The 20,317-nt window shown below is 42.1% G+C and overlaps 1 protein-coding gene across 3 annotated transcripts; it reads left to right on the forward strand.

The window, feature by feature from the left end:
- Nucleotides 1-220: 220 nt before the first annotated feature.
- Nucleotides 221-17,594, forward strand: Tirap (TIR domain containing adaptor protein). 3 transcript variants are annotated; one of them, XM_055601289.1, is made up of 5 exons: nt 221-570; nt 1,066-1,171; nt 8,896-9,054; nt 11,726-12,361; nt 12,918-17,594. In XM_055601289.1, exons 1-5 carry the CDS (start codon nt 274-276, stop codon nt 12,935-12,937), a joined length of 1,218 nt encoding a protein of 405 aa, XP_055457264.1. In that variant the 5' UTR covers nt 221-273; the 3' UTR covers nt 12,938-17,594. The 3 variants fall into 3 exon arrangements, with proteins under 3 accessions (XP_055457264.1, XP_055457263.1, XP_055457265.1); XM_055601288.1 differs by lacking the exon at nt 12,918-17,594 and having other exon boundaries at nt 11,726-12,602; XM_055601290.1 differs by lacking the exons at nt 221-570; nt 12,918-17,594 and adding an exon at nt 8,398-8,520 and having other exon boundaries at nt 1,099-1,171; nt 11,726-12,602.
- The last annotated feature ends 2,723 nt before the right edge of the window (nt 17,595-20,317 follow it).

Raw genomic sequence — 20,317 nt, forward strand, 5'->3', positions numbered from 1 at the left:
TGCCAACATCTTGCCTAGTCACCCTTTTCTGCAGTTATTTTGGTACCCTCAGAACTACAGTTGAAAATTCCAGTCGGAAGTCTCTGCCCTAAGGGCAAGCACTTTTGGCTAGACTGATTCCAGCCTGTGGGCGTCAACATTAGGATCCACCTCCCATGAAGGTACGACTTCCCAGGGGCTGGCCGGTCCTCATTGAATCTATTAATCTACCTTGAGAGATCTTCGCGGCGGGGGTTGAGGGGAGCCTCATTTTCCCCCACCGTACGGAAGAAGATGAGGCATGTGCCTCCTTGCTGGAGTTTTCCCCCTGTTCCCTTGCCCTTACAGAGGACAGACTCCGGCTCTGGGCTTCACCGGGGTCTTGAGGAGCTCTGGTGTACGGGTTCAGCCGCAGGTGTGGCCAGGCAAAGGGAAGCTGAGCGACGCGAGCGCCCCCTAGGGTCAGGACGGCGGGGCCTGGGCAGGAGGACGTCTGGTACGAGCGGGAGGGCGGCGGCCGTAGAGCTTCCGGGAGCCGGGGCGCGGACACTTCCCAGAGGAGCCTGCGGCCCACACCGCGGGGTCGCGCAGGTGAGCGGGCGGTGGGCGGCCCTTCCTCCCCTCGCATCTGCTCCCCTGCCCTTCTCCTTCCAATCCGGGGGTCCAGCACTCCTTCCGAAAGCCGCCACCTATCTGTGGCGCTGAGCGCAGGGCAGTTAGTCAGGCTGGGCTTCGGCAGTCTGGCCGCATCAGGTGGCTCTCTCTGGCTCCCCACAGTCTTTGCCCTGGTCACAACCTGGCCCCCGCTCTTGGGCTTAACTCTGTGAAGGTGTTCTACAAGAATGTCACTTTATTTAGGGTTAAGAACCTACTGGGTGTTGGTACCACAGTTATTTAATGGGCGTCCACTTGAGTCTAGGACTGTGCCAAAGAGAAACGGGGTGTAGGAACAATTCGGTCCTTCGGTCCACTGGTTGGCAGGTAAACTAGAAACACAAGTGCAACGAGAGAGGGAAGTAGGGAGTGCTCCAGATGACAGACCTACCGGGAATGACTCAGAGGAAGCCTTGTCTGCTTTGTTTTCAGACTTTAAAAGAACCAATACACAGCAAACATAGGGGAAAGTGCACAGAGCCCGAACCCCACCAACCCACATTTTACAGGCTTTCTTGTATAGCCTGCATCCAGTACAGTAAGTCTGTGTATATGTGTTGATGTATATTCTATCAAAAAGATGGACTGTGGACTGTCCATTTTACTGTACAAAACTTGATGGACATGGTTGTTTTCAGCTTTGGCCTCTTTTGAGTAGCGTGACATTTGTGTGTTTGCTCAGTTTGATTATAAAGCATGCAGCAGCTTTCCAAAATAGTTTGCTTGGGGCTAGGGCAAAGGCTCAGTGACTGCTTTCCCAGAGGGGCCTGGTTCCATCTCTGCACCCACATTGTGGCTCACAAACATCTGCCACTCCAGTACCAGAGGATCCAATGCTCTCTCTGGCTTCTACAGGCATGTGGCATGAAGAAGTGGTATATAAACATACACACAGGCAAAACTTCCATACATATAAACTAACATGTTTTAAGCTTTAAGAAGAAAGTTGTGCTTGCTGCTACCTTAGCAGTGTGACACCAGCAGTGAGTGGTGGAGATGAGAGGAGGTCAGGTCAGGGCCACCCTCTACTATGAGGTTCTTATCTCAAAACAAAGCCACCAAGCAAACAAAAGGCATACAGGTCACTCCCAGCTCAGTGTGCGTGCTCCCACCTTCATGTGAGATCAAGCTCCAGCCAGTGTCCTGCTCCCTGGAGCTGTTCTGCTGACTGCACAGCTTCGATGTCCCGATGTTTCAATTTGCATTTTTCTGAAGACTGGTAAACTGAGCGTCTTTTGGTCTGTTGGTCATTTGAATATCCTTTTTCTGTGAAATGACTGTTCAGGTCTTCTCTGTTTGTGTCTCTTAGCGATTTATGTGAGCTCTTGAAATGTTTTGGATTTAAGGCAGTTGTTAAATGCATATTTTTAAAATACTTTCTCTGTCTTGGTAGATTGCCTCCTCATTCTCCTAATGATATCTTTGAAGCAAGTCTTCATGTTAATATTTTCTAATTTATCATTTTCCCCTTATATAGATTGTATCCCATTTGATTTTTTGTTTTGTTTTGTTTTTGCCATACACAACAGTTCTTACCTGTACTCTCAGCACTCAGGGAGATTGCCATGAGTTTGAGACCAACCTGACCTACATACTAAGTTCTAGGCTAGCCTCTGAAGAGTGAAGAGTGAGACCATGTCTCAAAAAAATTTTTTTTCATCAGCTGGTCGTGGAGGTGCACATCTTTAATCTCAACATCTCAGTACTTGGAATGCAGAGGCAGGTAGATCTCTGACTTTAATGCTAGCCTGATCTACAGAGTGAGTTCCAGGAGAGCCAGGGCTATACAGAGAAACCCTATCTCAAAAGAAAAAAACAAAAACAACCTTTTTTTTTTTTTGCTTTGTCTGCTCCAAAGTCAGAAATTATGTCATATGGTTTTCTATAAGATCTTTATTGACTTGCTAGTCACAGATATCTCTAATATCCATTTAAAATTTAGTTTTCATGGTTTGAAATATATATATTGAGATTAATTTTCCCTACAACACTAAGTTGACTTAATACCGTGGACTGCAAAGACCACCTTTCTGGTGATGTAGCTCAGTAGGTAGAATGGTTATCTAGGATACACAAAGTCCTGGGTTGGAGCCCCAGCGTGGCATAAAACTGGACCTGGTAGCTATTGCCAATGATGCCAGCACTTCAGAAGTGGAGGCAGGAGGGTCAGAAGAAATTCAGTGTAATTCTCTGCTACATAACAAATTGCAGGCAAGCCTGGGGTAAAACAAACCTTACTTCAAAATAAAGAAGAAGAGGAGAGAAGACCATTTTTTTTCTAGTGGACTTCAGTGTCACCATTATTCTAAGGCAGGGGATTACACAGATGAAGATCTGTTTAGTGACACTGGTTTATTTGTTTGTTTGTTTGTTTTTGAGACAGGGCTTCAGTGGATGTCCAGGAACCAGGCTGCCCTCAAACTCACAGAGATCTGCCTGCTTCTGACTCCTGAGTGCTGGGATTAAAGGCACGAACTACCATCTGGCTATGACATGTTTGCTTTCCCTTTCCTGCCATACATTCTGCCTTAACTGCCATTGCTTTACAGTAAATCTTTACCACTCTAGGAGTGCACAGATCAGAAACTGTCTTCAAGATCTTAGATACTCTTGCCAACCTTTACGCTCCAAGCCTTTTAAAAAGTTTATTAGAAGTACATTTGGGAACTGGAGGTGTGGCTTACTGGTAGAGTACTTAGCACATACAAGGCATTGGATTCCATTATCGCCAGCACTACTTAAAAAAAAGACAGAGGGAGAGCCATTTTTTAAAAATTTATTTATTATATATACAGTGTTCTGTCTGCATGTATGCCTGTAGGTCAGAAATGGGGAACAGATCTCATTATAGATAGTTGTGAGCCACCATGTGATTGCTAGGAATTGAACTCATGACCTTAAGAGTAGCCAGTGCTCTTAACCTCTAAGCCATCTCTCCAGCCCCAGAGAGCCATTTTTAAGCTTAAGGGATAACTAATGTCTAAAGACATGTCTTGGTTTAATCGTTTAAAGACAAGTTTCACTTTGTAGGCCTGACTGGCCTGAAACTCACTTTGTAAATCAGGCTGGCCTTAACACACAAACACACAGAGATCTGCCTGCTTTTGCCTCCTGAACACTGCTGACATAATCTGTGTTAAGTGCCTGTATATTTACACAAAATAAATACAAAACAAAAACATCATTTACTTATAGATATTCTTAGAACATACATGATATATTTTCAGAACAAAGGCAGTGTTTTGGAACTAAAAAACTAAAGCATTCCAGGGGCCAATTTAAATACTATGTCAATGTTAAGTTTGCTATGACTCCTGTTTGTTTGGTAGGATCTGTTTCTATATGACTAAAATATAGCAAAATGTTTATATTTTAATGTCTTTGAGGAATTCACAATCCTCTTTCCTCAACCTCCCAAATATTAGGATTACAGGCATATGCCACAATACCCAGAAAATCGTTTAATTTATACTTAGGTTTAAAATAGTAGCTGTTTTAATTCATGAGGACACATATTTTTTAACTTTTTTATCCTTTAGAACTTACAAAATGTAGTATGGAAGCAGTTTGGAGTTTATTTCACAGAAACAATCACAAATTTTGATGAGCACTTTTAAATTCTTCACTGCTGGTGAGGAGAGGAGGGGTATGCATGTAATTCCAGCTTGAAGGCCCCTCACCCTAAAATATAAATTAATTAATTTACCTGCTTATAAATACCAGCAATGTATTTGCTTTTTTAATTTAAAAAATAATAGTATTATGTGTATATGACGGCAACCTGCCACAACCAACTTTGAGGAGTTGGTTTACCCTCCTTTTTGTTTTTTTAAGATAGTATCTCAGTGTATATTTAGACTTGCTTCAAGATCTCTATGTAGCCCCGGCTACATAGATTATAAACTTCAAAGTCATCTTCCTGCCTCAGCTTTCCTAGTGCTGGGATTATAAGCATAAACCACTACTGTTAGCTTCTAGGATTTTTTTTTTTTTTTTTTGCATTAGGAATTGAATCCAAGGCTTCATGCATATAGTAGGCAAGCACTGTACCACTTACTGAGTTATATTTCCAGCCCTTCACTGCTCATATAAATAATAACCGATGTAGTGCCACACACCCATAGCACTAGCACCTGGGGGACTGAAGTAGGATCAGAATTTTATTTTTATGTTTTTAAAAGTTTATTTACTTTTTCTTTTGTGCGTATGGGTATTTTGAGTGTGTAAATGGTTGTGAGCTACCATGTGCATACTGATCAATCCAGTGTTCTCTGGAATAACAGCCAGTGCTCTTAACCCTAGATCTAGCTCTCTATTTCCATGATTGCAAATTTAAAATCAGCATAGACAATGTAGCAAGACCCTGTCTCAAAAAATATATATACTATAATGTGTATTTTATGCATTTATGTATGCATGTATATTTTACATATATATGCATATACACATAAAATTTCACATCAAGTATAGATATATCTAGTTTAACATCTAGACTAATGCTTCCAAGTATCAGAATTTTCTAGAAAACTTGTAAAACTTTGTATTTGCTTCTAAACTATGAGTAGTTTAGAATTTCCAGGAGTAATTCTGTATTTTGAATTGCTTTTCCCTACTGGAGGTTGTTTCATTTGTGTGTGTGTGTGGGGGGGGTGTTGACTGGGGGGGGGGGGTTTGAGGGTATTTGTGTGTGTGTGTGTGTTTATATGTTTATTTATCTGTATTGTGGAGGGGTCTCAATTTATAGCCCAAGCTGTTCTGGAATTCACTATGTAGCCCAGGCTGGCCTTGAACTAGCAGTGATTCTCCTGCCTCTGCTTTCTAAATACCTAATGGGATTATGGCATGTGCCACTATACCCAGCTCTCATGCTGGTTCTTTTTTGAAGGCGTTCCTTGCTAATTTTTTTTTTTTTTATGACGTCTCTGTCAGTCTCTATAAAGTGGGTCTTTGAGGTACATGTCATTCTGCTTTATGAATGTTTTAAAGAAAAGGGGACTTCTTACGCGCCCCATGGAATCAGAGATTAGACAAAGCTAGTGATTAGACCTTCCAGCTGGAGGGCTCACTATCTTATCTGCTTGACACGTGTGCCTTGCTGTGTTGACTGTCACTCTGTGTCTTGGAAAAGTTAAGTCTTGTCTGAGCAACTGCTCCCCAGCCTTGGCTGGGGAAGAATGTACAATGAAAAAGAAAAGTCCAAGAGTTTTTGTCCAGGAAGGACATGGTTACTGCTATCTTGCACAATTATCCTGTGAGAGATGCTGTTACTTCCTATGCTTACACTTTTCCATAATGACAGTGAAAGGGCATGTTCTACCCCCACACCTGCTTCCAGTGGATATACTATTGAACAGCTTAATTTTCCACCTGCTCCTCTTCTCCTCCCCTCCTCTCCTCGTTCTCTTCTTCCCCTTACCTCTATAGCACTGTTTCATTGATGTATGCTAAGCAAGCACTCCAGCTACATCTTCAGCCCTAGTTTCATTTCTGAAGCAATAAAAAGGGATTGCCTAAAATCAGGATGTGTTGTCAAAAGGGTAAGTTATTTCAAAAAAACTTACTTGCTTCCTTTCTCTCCTACTCTTCTTGACCTTCTTCCTTCTCCTCCCCCTCCTCTTTTCTTTCCAGTACTGAGGATTGAAATAGTGCTTTGTGTATGCTAAGTGCATGCTCTGTCACTAAGCTATGCCCCCAGCTCTGTTTCATAAAACTTTTACATCTTTCTATTCAAGTAGAATATCATAACATGAATTTTTCCATATCAGTTTTTGTTTTAAACTTTAGGATATTATTTTTAAATTTTAAATGAGGGTTGCCTAGCAAGCTCAAGGCCCTATGTTCCATCCTCAGCTCTTAGGAGAGGGGCAGAGGAACTAAACAAGACAAAATAACAAAAAAGCTGGATGTGGTGGTACACACCTTTAAATCCCAGCACTCTAGGAGGCAGAAGCAGGTAGATCTCTCTGAGTTCAAGGGCAGCCTGATCTACAAATAGAGTACCAGGACAGACATGGCTATTACATAGAGAAACATTGTCTTGAAAAACCAAAATAAATGAATGAATGAATGAACATCTGTTTTTTAAAGGCCAAACAATACATTTTATATTAAAACAAAAATTTAGAAAATCTTTAGAGACTATCAGAATTAAGTGATCATATGTCTATTGACAGGGAGAAAGACATCTTTTGTTTACTATTTTACGGGTTTATTTCTATTTATGTGCATATATCTATGTAAGTGTTTGCCATCTAAAAAAGGATAGCTACATAAAACTCATGGTTTCTGAGGATTTGACTCATCATAGTGGGAGGGTGTGGTGGAGCAGAGCAGTTCAGGTCATGGTGGATATGAAGCAGAGACAGGAAATACAGGAAGGAGACAGGGCAAGATATAACTTACAAGGACACACATCTAGTGACCTGCTTTTCCAATTAGGCTACACTTCCAGCCTTCACACCTGCCAGCCGTGTCATCAAATTATGAATCCTTCAAGTGATTGATGCATTCATTACATCAGCACTGTGTGTTTTAATCATCTCTGGGAGCACACTCACAAATGTCCTCAGGAGAGAGCCTTACTAGTCTCCTGGCATTTCTCATTCTAATCAGGCCAACAATTAAGATCAGTCACCACATTCTGCCATTGCTGCAGAAGTATAAGGTTTTTTGAAATGTGGTACTTGTTCATAATGTCTAAAAGACTCACATTTTAAAAAATTTGAAACCTCTGATTACAGTGTGTCTAATAATTTGTTTCTCTATGAATTCTATGAGGGAACTTTTGTTACAACTTCTACAGGTGCAACAAAAAGCTAGGAAACAATCCTGTGTTCATCAGGCCTAGCTCCCGAACTCAGCTCTCTACCAGTCCTTCAGTTGGAGAATTGCCTCTAGAATTCCTGCATTGGAACAGGTTTTGCCCTTACGGTCTTTTCATTAAAATCAAAGCTAAAAGAGCCTCTAGCATCAGAATCACTCTTACCTTGCAGTGTGAAGAGAACGCAGCAAGTAACCCATCTAACCATTCTTGGTCCTTACCATTTTCATACAAATGCTGAGGCAATTTGATAACCTCTACCCCAAAATAAAAAACCAAACCAAGCCAACCAACCAACCAAACAAACAAACAAAAACCTTCTGGAATCAGAGATAGCACTGAACTAAAGATCCGTGTGGGGAAGATTATTATCTCTCTCATGTCAAGGGTAAGATGGCTCAGTGAGTAAAAGTGCTTGCTATGCAAACCTGATGACCTGAGTTTGATCCCAAGAAACTGTGATAGAAGGAGAGAACCAGCTTCTAAAAGGTGCCTTGTATTTTCCATACTTCTGCTGTGGAATATCATGTGTCCATATCTTTCTCTCTTTCTCTGTATAGGTGTGCACGCGCACATACACACACACTAAATTTTAAAAGAAATAAGGACTAAGAGATAAACTCTAGTACTGAGGATTGGGTTTTAAAAGTACTGAAAACTCAGTTCTCTCCCACAGTTAGATTATTTGAGATAGAGCCTCACATTGGGTCTCAACAGATTTCTGGAGCTGATCTAAATTCATAGATGGAACAGATTCACCTGCCTCACTCTCCTGTGTATCTGGGATGACAGGTGTATGCCACCACATCTGAATAGACTATTTTGAGGAAATACTAACCCACAATATTTTAACAGGCTTTTATATACAGAGTAGTGTTAGTACATTACATAAATTATGTTATTCACATGGTAATGCTGAGTTACAGTTTCTATCCATTTCACAGATGGGGACACCAAAGTCTAGTAAGAGTGTTGAAGGCCATGGTCAGCATGAGATGCAAATCCCTGCAATCTATATGTGATCAGCAGTCTTCACCATTTTATGAAATCGTTTTCCTAGTTGACAGGTAAGGCCTAAGTGAGTGGATGGATAGGGTTAGGGAAAGACAGACAGAAGAAATGTAGTAAGACTTGCTTCAAGTATCCCTACTGCACTTGTCTACCTGTCCAAATGGCCACTCCTTCTCCCATTTCAGCACTGACACAGGAAGTCCTTCTAAAGAGCTGCCTGCCCTCTGTTTTCCCAAATCCCAAATGTAGTCCTGGCCAGGTGAAGCAGAGAACAGTCACTCTACCAAGTTTGTACCTTGTAAATCTGGTCATGCTGCACAGATCTGGGTTATTTCCCTGGTCCCATGAATCTATTCAGAGACTGAACCATTAGGGGAAAAGCAGAATTTGCAGATGGGTAACCGAAGCTTACAATTCCCTGTCCCTTGCAGGATGGCCATTTCATGAAGTTAAGACTGGCTGTCTTCCCTCCTGTTGTTCCCCCAATGCCTGCTCTCCCAAGGTCAGTTTGGAGGCCTGCAGTATGGCTTCATCCTCCTCTATCCCAGCCTGTCCCACTCAGTCTAAGAAGCCTGGAAACAAGATAGCTGGTGAGTAGAACCTGTCTCCTAATTGTGCTCTGATTCCTAAGAGAACAATTCCCAGCTTGCTCGTGAAGTGTGAGGACTGACATGTCCAAACTCAGGGAAGAGATGCAGAAAGCTGGTGATAGGGAAATAGCAGCTGGTGGGACGACCCAGAGCTTCATGGAGAGGCAGAAGTTATGCATGATGGATTCTGCAGGCCTTTGTTCCAGATTTTCTTGAATCTGGCCTGCTTGGCCAGAAGACTATTGGGCTGAGTGCTTAACATGGTGTATCTTGACATCTGAATCTTTTTCCAGAACCTTTCAGAGGAAGGAAGCAAGGAAAGAAATGATGAAACAATCCCCAGAACAGCTCAGTGTTCATATTACAGAGTACTTACCAGGCACTGCATTATCTCAGTTCACCTTTAAGAACAAAACAAACCGATTTTATAGATGAGGAAGTGGAGATCTGGGCCAATTCACTTCAGGCCATAGAACAAGCAGTATGGCAGGTCTACAGTCCATCTGGTACCTGAAATACTAACTTCTTTATTCACTGGGAGCTGTGACTAATAGCCCTTAGCCCCTGAACAGAAGGACAGATTTCCGTCCTGCTACACCCACGCCAGTGTCGCCATAGTAGCATAAGCTACAGGGCGGGGGATATGCTTTCCCCGGAAATTCGCCCCCTGGAAGGTCCCTGGCAAACTCATCCCACTTGGAAAAGAGATGTGTTCTGAGATTTCTACACTTCTTCAGTTGTGGCCCTGGGGCAGGAGTAATGAATTCTTTGATCTTTGTCTGTGACTCCTAAAACAGCACAACTAATTTTATAAAGAAATTTATCATTAGTAAATTGTTAAAGGCTTTAATAAAAATAATAAGTTTAAAGAAAGGTAATGAATTAGATTTAGTATTAATAGGCATTAAAAATAGTGAAAAAATAATAGGCTCCTTCTTAAGAAATAATAGCATGAGAGGTGCAGCTGGCGGGAGTTTCCCCTCCCTTTTCAGTACCTTGTTCCTGGGGAAGATCATAAATCTTAAGCAAGACATATGGGAGGATGGTTAACAAAGGTGTAGTTAGATTTTGATATAGAGAGGGACTTTGGCAGGCATCTGACTTAGCTCCTGACTTTCCTCTTCACTGGTTAGCAATATGAAACTATATTTGAGGTTTCTTTTCCTTTGTTTGCTGTGATCAAAAAGTTTTTAGGCCAAGATTACTTGTGGGCACTGCTTTATGTTTGACTGCGTTTTGAGTTAAAATGTAAACTTTGTATTCTTGGTAAAAAGTCTGAATGTTCTGGGAAGTATGCCAATTTTAAGGTGCCTTTTGTATAAAAATACTAGCTTGATTTCAGTAAAGTTGAAGCATAGTCAAAACCATCAAGGTGTCTCTGTCTGTCAATTCTTCGCCAAAAACCGTGTCTTCCTGTCCAAAGCCTTGTTCTCCCGCAAACGATGGGAGCCCGACTGGGCCGGTCTGTGGCACGTCCCCTGGCCTTTCCTCTTTATTCATTTGTTTTAACTCAGGCTGTCTTAAACTTGCTATTATAGTTGAGGCTGACCCTGAATTTATGGTCCTGTTTCTATCTCCCAAATGCTGGGAATACAGGTACGTAGCACTGTATGCATATTCACTGGCCCTTCTCATTCTTACCTTCATCTAAGTTCACCTCCTTTCAAGCTGCAGCTAGGCTTTGGGCCTGATTAATCCTTATGTGCAGCTATAGTTCTTTGTTTACGCACTCAGGCAGGTGACTATCCTGTGGTAGAGCCTTTTGATTTAGATGGACTCTGGAAAGCAGCTATCAAATGATCAAGAAGAGAACAACATCATCTATATTTATTTTATAATTAAATAATTAATTTAATTATAATTAAATATATTATTTATATATTATATATTAATTATAATTAAATAAATTGTTTTATTATAATTGGCATTTTTATTTTATTTTTTCTGGAAGGGTCTTACAATGTAGCTTACAATGTGGCTGGCCTGGAACTCACTATGTAGACCAGGCTGGTCTGAACAGAGGTACACCTGCCTCTGCCTCCCAGGTGCTGGAATTAAAAGCATGGACCACCATGCACAGCAAATTTTATTTTATTGTTAAGAAGATCTTTCTGTTTTGTCCAACCTGGCCTTGAACTACTAGCTCCTCACTGTCTCAGCCTCCTAGGTAGCTAGACAACAATAAATAGTACCTCTCTAAAGTGTCTGAAGTGGCTGTATCCCACTAAGGCAGGCTGCTTGCCTGCCTGCCTGCCTTCTCCCTGTCCCTGACCTTGTCCTCTCTCTCTTTCTTGTTTGTTTGTTTTTGAGGTAGGGTTTTTCTGTATAGTCCTGGCTAGCCTGCAACTCACTGTGTAGACCAGCCTGGCCTGGAACTGAGGGATACACCTGCCTCTGCCTCCTGAGTGCTAAGATTAAGGGCTTAGGCCACCACCATCTGGCTAAGGCTGCCTTTCTTAATTGGGCTGGTAAAACACTTGGAAAGGATTTGAATTCTATCAGTATTGAGGAAACCTTTAAAGCTAGCAAGAACTGAAAGGTGAGCCAAACAGCAGGGCAGGAGGACTCTAAGAATAAGATGAAGCTAGCAGAGTCTAGCTCATTTTCCTTGGGGAGGGTTTCAGCTAGCTGACCACAAGTCTCAAATCAGCTCACTGTTTCTCCCCTATAGACTGGTTCAGACAGACTCTGTTAAAGAAGCCCAAGAAGATGCCGGTCTCCGAGGAAAGCGAGCTCAGTGATGGTCCACAGAGAGCCACACAAGATGGTCTCCTACCCTCAAACTGCAGCCCACCCCAGAGCCGCAGCTCACCGGAGAGCTGCAGCTCACCCCAGAACCCCAGTTCAGGAATATCTTCTGTGCCACCATCAACACACTTGGATACGAGCTGCAGCAGTGGCCGCTGGAGCAAAGACTATGACGTCTGCGTGTGCCACAGTGAAGAGGACTTAGAGGCCGCCCAACAGCTGGTCTCCTACTTGGAGGGTTGCAAGGCCGGCCTACGCTGCTTCCTGCAGCTTCGGGATGCAACCCCAGGTGGCGCCATTGTTACAGAGCTATGCCAGGCACTGAGTAGTAGCCATTGTCGTGTGCTATTCATCACCCCAGGCTTCCTTCGGGATCCCTGGTGCAAGTACCAGATGCTGCAAGCCCTGACGGAGGCCCCAGGGTCGGAGGGTTGCACCATACCCCTGCTATCCGGCTTGACCAGAGCCGCCTACCCGCCAGAACTCCGATTCATGTACTATGTGGATGGCAGAGGCCAGGACGGTGGCTTTTACCAAGTCAAGGAGGCTGTCGTCCGCTGTAAGGAGGGCTGGGATGGGGGTGAGGAGTCAGCTGGTGTCTATATAAGGATTTTAGGAGATAGGCTCTGTAGCTTTAGTGATTCAAGTTCCTGGAGAATTCTGACTGGATTTGTACCCTGCCACCTTCACCCATTATTATTTGAGAAGTTACTTGGGCTGTTACTTAGCCCCTCTGAACCTTGAGTTTTTCATTGTTCATTAGGACTCCATTACTATGGAATGAGCACATGTCAAGTATTCGTAACAGGCAGGACCTAGCACAAACTGAATCCTCAATTAACATTAATTAGCAAGTAGTAAGTGATAGTAATAGGTTTTTCTCTGAACTTCAATTAGAGGTGTGTTCCAAGAGCTGGGCAGATGCCAGCGGTGACATCAGTTCAGCAATGCAAAATGGTAAAAGTAATAGAAATCAGTTGCACCTTATGAGTGTATCAAGGGAGGGACTTATTGTAGCAGGTGGGGCCAAAACATGATGAAAACAGAAGAGAGAAACAGATGTGCTGGATTTGGGTGGAATGACAAGCCTTGAGATTCTGTTTGGTCTTTTTCAGATCTGGAGACACTAAGTTGACACTTAAGTTTTCATGAGAAAAGCTGGAAATAACTCACACCAGGTCTCGGATTCCAGGAAATACAGCAGGAGGCATAATGAGCCAGAGCCAGAGCCAGCCGCACGTGTACATGACACAGGATCAGATTGCCACCAGCCTCCATTACTGGGGGCCCTGTAAGACGGCCAGGCAGAAGATGGGGACCCCCCCCAAGGAGACCAGGCGAAAGATGGGGATTCCCCAAGAAGGGCAAGAGGAAACCAGGGACTCCCCCAGGAAGGCAACAAGGAAGTCAGAAATTGGAGTGTGATATGGGGGAGGGCAGCAGTGTCTCATCTGCTGCTTGATGGGACAGGAAACGGACACACAGCTGGCTTCTTCCCTTGGAATCAGGCACTGGGGTGATAGGCACCACTCCTCCAGAGGGATGGGCCTGCCTGGTGAACTAGAAGTCAGTGCTCTTCCCACTTGCCTAGGAAAACTGGGAAGAGGTGACAGGTATCAAGCCCTTTGCACACTATTACAGCTCTTTCTCAGAGCTGACAACTCACTTCACAGAGCTGGATGACAGACACATTCAGACCCACACTGAATTTCACTTACTGAGCAAATGTCATTAAAGATGCAAACTTAGAGGCTGGAGAGATGGCTCAGTGGTTAAGAACTCTTGTTGCTTTTGCAGAGGACCAGGGTTCAATTCCCATGATCCACATGGGGGCTCATTAGCCTTATCTATAACTCTACTTCCAGGGGATCCAATGCCTTTAACCAGGATTTCCTTGGGCACCAGGCACACATGTGGAATACACACACACACATATACATACATGCAGGCAAAGCAATCATACACATAAAGAAATATTTTTTTAATTAGAAATATGAACCTAGAACTATAGATGGAGCCTGTGGTAGAACTCTTGCTTGCCTGAGGGCTTGGTTTTCACCTCTAGCACTACAAGAGAGAAAACACGGACCTAGAAGCTATTCTGAACACATGAACAAGTGGGGAGAAGGGAAGCCAGGGTACAGGGCTCCTTCCCCTGGGTCAAAAACCCACTGATCCTGTGACACATGGGGCCTCCTCAGACATCTGCTAGAGCCCATGCTTTGCAGCGCCTGCCCTTATATTGATCCGAGTGGAATTAGTGTTCTCAATCTAGCACCAGAGTGCATCCTCAGGGAGAGACAAGGTGTTACCTGTGTTCTCAGTAAGAACAGCAACATGGTCAACTGATTATCATTGTTTACCCTGATGTGTATCTTGAGCCTCTTCTCTTCCTTTTGACATGTTCCTTTACTGAAAATATTTTTAAATTATGATTTTTCTGTGACATACAAAATATCTAAAAGATATTTTATCCTTTACTGTACTTTACCATACTCATGCACCTACCACATAGCTTATTCCCAACATGTTCTTCATCCTTTGTGTTCTGAATTCCAGGCTCTTCATGTTTCCTAACAAAATAACCGCTATTCTGAATTTTGAATTATTTTGAGCTTTTCTAAGTTTCTATAGATGTATGCAAATCAGCAACATGTTATATAATTTTAAGACTATCTTTTATACAAATTGCATCACAATGTACATTTTTTTGACATGTTTGTGAGGTGTGTTCATGTTAATGTGTCATTCATGAGTGTCCTTCTAGGTCAACAGTTCTCAACCTGTAGGTCACAACCCCTTCATAGGGTTGTGTATCAGATATCCTGCATATCAGAGATTTACACTATTCATAATAATAGCAAAATTACAGTTATGAAGTAGCAATGAAAGTAACTTTATGGCTGGGGTCACCACATGAGGAACTGCATTAAAGGGTCTCAGCATTAAGGAAGGCTGGGAACCACTGCTCTAAGATCACCTTAAAGTGAAGTCCAGGTACTTTCTCCCTAAGTTTTAGTTACATACCTCTAATTCATGAGATGTTTTTTAAAGCATGACATTTTTATTATAGTTTAAAATACTTTTTATGAAGCTGTAGTCAGTGCTTTTTCTGTCTTACAAAGTTCCTCCTGTGTTGTTCTTACATTTTCTTCTATATTCAGTCTTGAAAAACATTGATTATGTTTTCTTCCAAAGTGTTTCTATTCATATTTAGATCTTTACTCCACTTGGGGTTGTTTTGTTATTTTGTTGTTGTTTGTTTTGTTGGCTTTTGAAACAGGGTCTGTAAGCTAGACTAACCACAGACTTGAGATCCTCCTAGCTCAACCTCCCAGATGTTCGGATTCCAGGCATTTTAAGTTATGGCATTATTATTGCTGGCTAGTTCTTGGTTTTCAAGGCAGAAATCCAATTCTTTTCTCTCAGTTTCTATGAGTTACTCAGTAGTCTATCCTATCCCCACTGTTTGTTATTTTTCTATTTGTTTGAGATAGGATCTCACTATGTATCTATCCCTGGCTGGCCAAGAATTCACTATGTAGACCAGATTGGCCTCAAACACATACAGGTCTTCCTGCCTCTGCCTCCCCAGTGCAGTGCTGGGATTAAAGTTGTGGGCTATCACACCCGGCTACTGCTGTTCCATACTGTCATATGTATGTGTCTAGTGTCTAGTATCCCCTATGTTAGTGCCACGGAATCTTTTAAGAAGCCTTAATGTGCCAGGCAGTTGTGGTACCTGCCTTTAATCTCAGCATTTAGGAGGCAGAGGTAGGAGGATCTCTGATTTTAGGTCAACCTGGTCTACAGAGCAAGTTCTGGGACAGCAAAGGCTCCACAGATAAACCCTGTGTATCTTTATTGGAGTTATATTCAGTTTATGGACTTGACTTGGAAGAACAAGTACTTTTATGACAAAGTCTTCCTCTCCATAAAGGAGTGTTACCACTTAAGTCCTTCAATGTATTTCAATAAATTTGTATAATATTTTTCATATTTATTAATCTCATATTTTATTAGATTTATTTTTCACTTCATACTTCTGCTGCTACTGTAAAGAATTTTAAAATTATATATATGCCTTTTGTTGCCAAAAAGGATTATATATAATATATTGGTGTAACTTTAATAATGTGCTGAGTTATTTATTGTAAATGACTATTTTATTGAGTTTCTGTGCTTCTTAGGACTTCCAGTGCAATTGTGAAAGAATTGACAACAACAGCCATTCGGGCACATTTATTAGAGGGAATACTTCAACCATTACACCATTAAAATGTGCCTACTTAGCCAAGCACAGTGGCCCATGCCTGTAATCCCAACACTCAAGGAGGCAGTAGCAAGGGGGGAATCTCTGTGAGTTTGAGGCCAGCCTGGTCTACAAAGCCAGTCCAGGACAGCCAGGGCTACACAGAGAAACCTTTTCTCAAAAACAAAAACAAAAAAGGCTGAATTTTTTTGTTGTTGAATAACTATTGATTTTAAAATTAAGCGGTAACTTAATCATGTCAGTGGACAAGGACCTTTCCGATTCTGAGGGTCTACAATTTAAAGTCATGAGGGAGAGGTTGAATGAGTGTGTGTGGAGTCACAGGTTCCCCACTTTCTCTTCTTAGGTTCAAGTGCTCTAACTGCACTAAATGTTCATCTTCCTTGGTTCCTTTCTACCTAGTAGTAACTGCCCTTCCTGGCCCTAATAGAATTGTTTTACATTTGACTGGCAGCTAGGTGCTCCTGTCTCCTAGGCAGAAGACTAGAGGACTATTCTGGGGAATCAAAACTGCACAATAGAAAATTCTCACAGACTTCGGTGTTGGTAACTCCAAAATTACGTAAGGCGAGTTTTAAGGTGGACTAGCTCATCTAGTGCTATAGTGGCACAAAACATGTGGGAATAACTAATCAATATCTGATTGGATTTCAGTCCCAGTTCAGGAGATGCATAGTTCAGAGACTTTTTGAAATCAAACACATGGTAAATCCTCCTACCTCAGATTTCAAATGATAGAATAATAGTATGAGCCACCATACTTAGCTTAATCTGTTATTTCTCACAGATATGTCCCCAATTAGGAACTTATGAGGTTGTATTAGTTGCTTTCTATTGCTGTGATAAAACATCATGACCAAAACAACATAAGGAGGGGTTTATTTGGGCTTACAGTTCCAGAGGGTCCACCACAGCCGAAAAGCTGGTGGCAAACAGAAGGTTGGAACAGGTTTATTGTGGGGCTTTTGCGAACCTGTTTGCGGTTCAAATAAGACACAGGACTTCTATATTGTTTAAAGCTGTTGGCCTTTAGCTGTGGCAGTCTCTTAGCTACTACATCTAAAATCCTCCACCATCTCTCTCCATGTGGTTCTGTTGAGATCTGCTTCAGCTTTTTGCCTAAACTATAGCCATAAGCCATTTTGTTCCTAGTTTCCATCTGGATTGTGAGGGGAAATTAAGTTCAAATTCTCAGAGTCTGCTTGATTGTCCAATAATGGTGTCAGTGACTAATCCTAAAAGGGCAGGGTAACCTCGTATCTTCCTGTGATACAATGATGTTATCATGCTTTGTCATCTCTACATTTGGTTACACCCTGGGTACACTATGAAAGACCCCAGTCACTGCCTTGCTTGCCCACTTGGAACCAATCAGCTAAAAGGTCAACTGAAAATGTAATACTGCTCTTCCCCTTGCTCTCCATCCTTGGTTTTTCTATAAAAAGCTTGCTGTAAGAGCAGACCAGCGATCATGATCAGCCTGTAACAGGTATTCAATAAACCATCAATTTCTGACTGAGATCAGTATCTGAGTGGTTTGTGTGGCTATTCCTGGACTAAAACAGTTCTCACTACCTGCTTACAGCTCTGTTCTATCCCTTTACTCTCTTCCACATCCTTTCTAGTCTGTCTTCACGTCTTGCCTGTGTCTCTGCCTGCTGGAAATGTTGTTTTTAATAAAATCTCAATCATCCGATTTTACCAATGAATTGGAAACCAGATGCTGGGATGAAAGTCTGCTGACTCAAGAGAAGCAGAGAATGTACCCAGCTGACCTTCCTTCTCAGCCAAAGTCTCAAAAGGAAGGCTTCCCCATGCTTGTAAGTTTAGATTTTTCACTAAACCTACTTCATTTAGGGCTTTTAAATGTTTCTACCTCCCATCCACCCACTGACCAGAGGTCAAAGAGAGAAAGACTGAATCTTACTGTTCTCCCATTGGCTCGTTTTGCTTTCTAAGCACCTCAACGATTATCAAAAACTCCTCACACTGAGCCTGGTGAGGTGGCGCATGATCCCAGTGCTCGGGGAGGCAGAGGCAGGCAGATCTCTGTGAGTTTAAGGCCAACCTGGTCTACAAAGTGAGTCCAGGACAGCCAAGGCTACACAGAGAAACAAAACAAAATCCCCACACTGAATGTTTCTTTGTGTCTCTTGATCAATCCTCTTGATTCCCTCTTATTCTCTATGGCCATTTCCTGCCAACTGGTTGCTTGCTCTGCCTCTTGGTTGACAGTTATTTAATCCTGTTTATATTTAAGTAGGAAGCTCTTGGATTAAAGGTGTGTTCTAGGGCTGAGCACACCACAAGTAAAAACAGGTTATTTAGTAAACAACACAATCTCAATGCTCACAGTGTAATCAAATATTTTGCAACTTGGAAATCCTGCCCCAGTACTTCCTGCCCCAGCTCTGGGCCCTCAGCTCTTTATTACACAAAAAGCCACATTTCAGTCTGAACCAATCAGGAGCAAGACAACACTGGATCCATCTCTTATGGGTTGCTCTTTGGCAGGTGAGGATGGGCCAAAGCAATGACAATATGAAAATCCTGCAAGCACTTAGCTCACTGCCACAGAATTAACAAAAAACATAGGGACACACCTCAGTGTGAAGGAAGTTTATCCCAACACAGGTTTCTGAAGGCTCACATCTTGAATTACAGGCAGGTAGAAGAGAGAATAATTTAAGGTTGAGACCCTAAGCTCTCAAAACCTGCCCCTGATGACATACTCCTCCAGTAAGGCCATACCTTCTAATCTTCCCCAAACAGCTCCATCAACCAGGAATCAAGTATCCAAATGCTGGAGGCTATATTCATTCATATGTATGTTCCTGTGTAACTAGATATTTTCCTTCTGGGACATCAGCTGAGCAGTAAGATCAGCTGGATGCTTTCTCTGCCTCTCTGAGCTAGTAGGTTTTTCACCCCAGCACCTGGCTCCTGAGTCTTTATTGGTAAAATCAAACAGTTGGAATTTTCTTTTTTTAAAACAACAAATTCCTTCCAAGAACAGCACTCAGATGACCTAACAACCTTCCAGGAGTGTGATTGTTTGAATGAGGATGACCCTCATTGGCTCATGTACGTTAATACTTAGTCCCCAGTTGGTGGAACTGATAAGGAAGTGTGTCCTTGTTGGAAGAGGTGTGTCACTGGGGTTGAACTTTGAGGTTTTAAAAGATTTGCATTATTCCCAGTGTCTCTCTGTTAGTTTGCCTCAGGTCTCAAGATGTGAGCTCTCAGCTCTGGCTCTATCACCAGGCTGCCTGCCTGTTACTATGCTCCTTGCTATAATAGTCACAAACCTTAACCTTTTGGAATTATAAACCCAAATAGACTCTTTCTTCTATGAGGTGCCTTGGTCATGATATCTCATCACAGGCATAGACAGTAACTAATACAAGTAGTGTGCTGCCTAGTTTTATATCAACTTGATACAAGCTAGAGTTATTTTAGAAGAAGAAACTTTAATTGAAAAAAATATCCCCACCAGATTGGCTGTGGGCAAGCCTAGGGTACATTTTCTGGATTGATGATTGATGTGGAAGGACCTAAGCCCATTATGGGTGGTGCCATCCCTGGGCTGGTGGTTCTGGGATAAGAAAGCATACCATGACACTCACGTGGAGATAAGAAAACAATTTTATAGAGCAGATTCTCCTCTTCCACCTCTATGTGAGTTCTAGGTATGGAACTCAGGACATCAGGCTTTCCAGGTTACTTTAGCCGCTGAGCCATCTTGCCAGCCCTTCCCTGAAAGATGAAAAAGAAAGAAAACATTGTATCCTGTTATCTAGGTCTCTCTTGGTCCTGTGTGAAATGGAAACATCTAGAAAGTATATAAAACAAGTCCCTACTTAAATAGGAATCAAATTTAAAGCAAAGTTAAGGTTCTTTTAAACATGTTTATAATTAATGTCTTGTGTGTACGTGTCTTTGTATGTGTGTGTGTGTTTGGTATTTTTGTTGTCTGAGACATTATCTTTCTATGAATCTCAGGATGGCCTTTTGTTCCTATGGAGAGTTGTAAAACAATGTTTTATTAATATTTTTGCACAGCTGCACATAATGAATGAATGAACACACCAAACACAAATTAAGTATTAAATTTAATTAATTATTAAATTTAGTGCATGTCTGTACTCTTGTTGGGTTCAGTTTTAAGACAGCCTGTCTCAATTTTTGTTTTCTTTTTGTTTTTTGAGACAGGGTTTCTCTGTGTAGCTTTGGCTGTCCTGG

The sequence above is a fragment of the Psammomys obesus genome, unplaced genomic scaffold (assembly GCF_907164565.1).
Source record: "Psammomys obesus unplaced genomic scaffold, mPsaObe1.curated_primary_1811, whole genome shotgun sequence".
NCBI lineage: Eukaryota > Metazoa > Chordata > Mammalia > Rodentia > Muridae > Psammomys > Psammomys obesus.

Bases quoted from the DNA above. Each gene is read 5' to 3' on its own strand.
- Tirap (XM_055601288.1), top strand. From the start codon at position 274: ATGAGGCATGTGCCTCCTTGCTGGAGTTTTCCCCCTGTTCCCTTGCCC. The intron at 1,172-8,895 runs GTAAGTCTGTGT...TGTCCCTTGCAG, and splicing joins TATAGCCTGCATCCAGTACA to GATGGCCATTTCATGAAGTT. The intron at 9,055-11,725 runs GTGAGTAGAACC...TCTCCCCTATAG, and splicing joins GCCTGGAAACAAGATAGCTG to ACTGGTTCAGACAGACTCTG.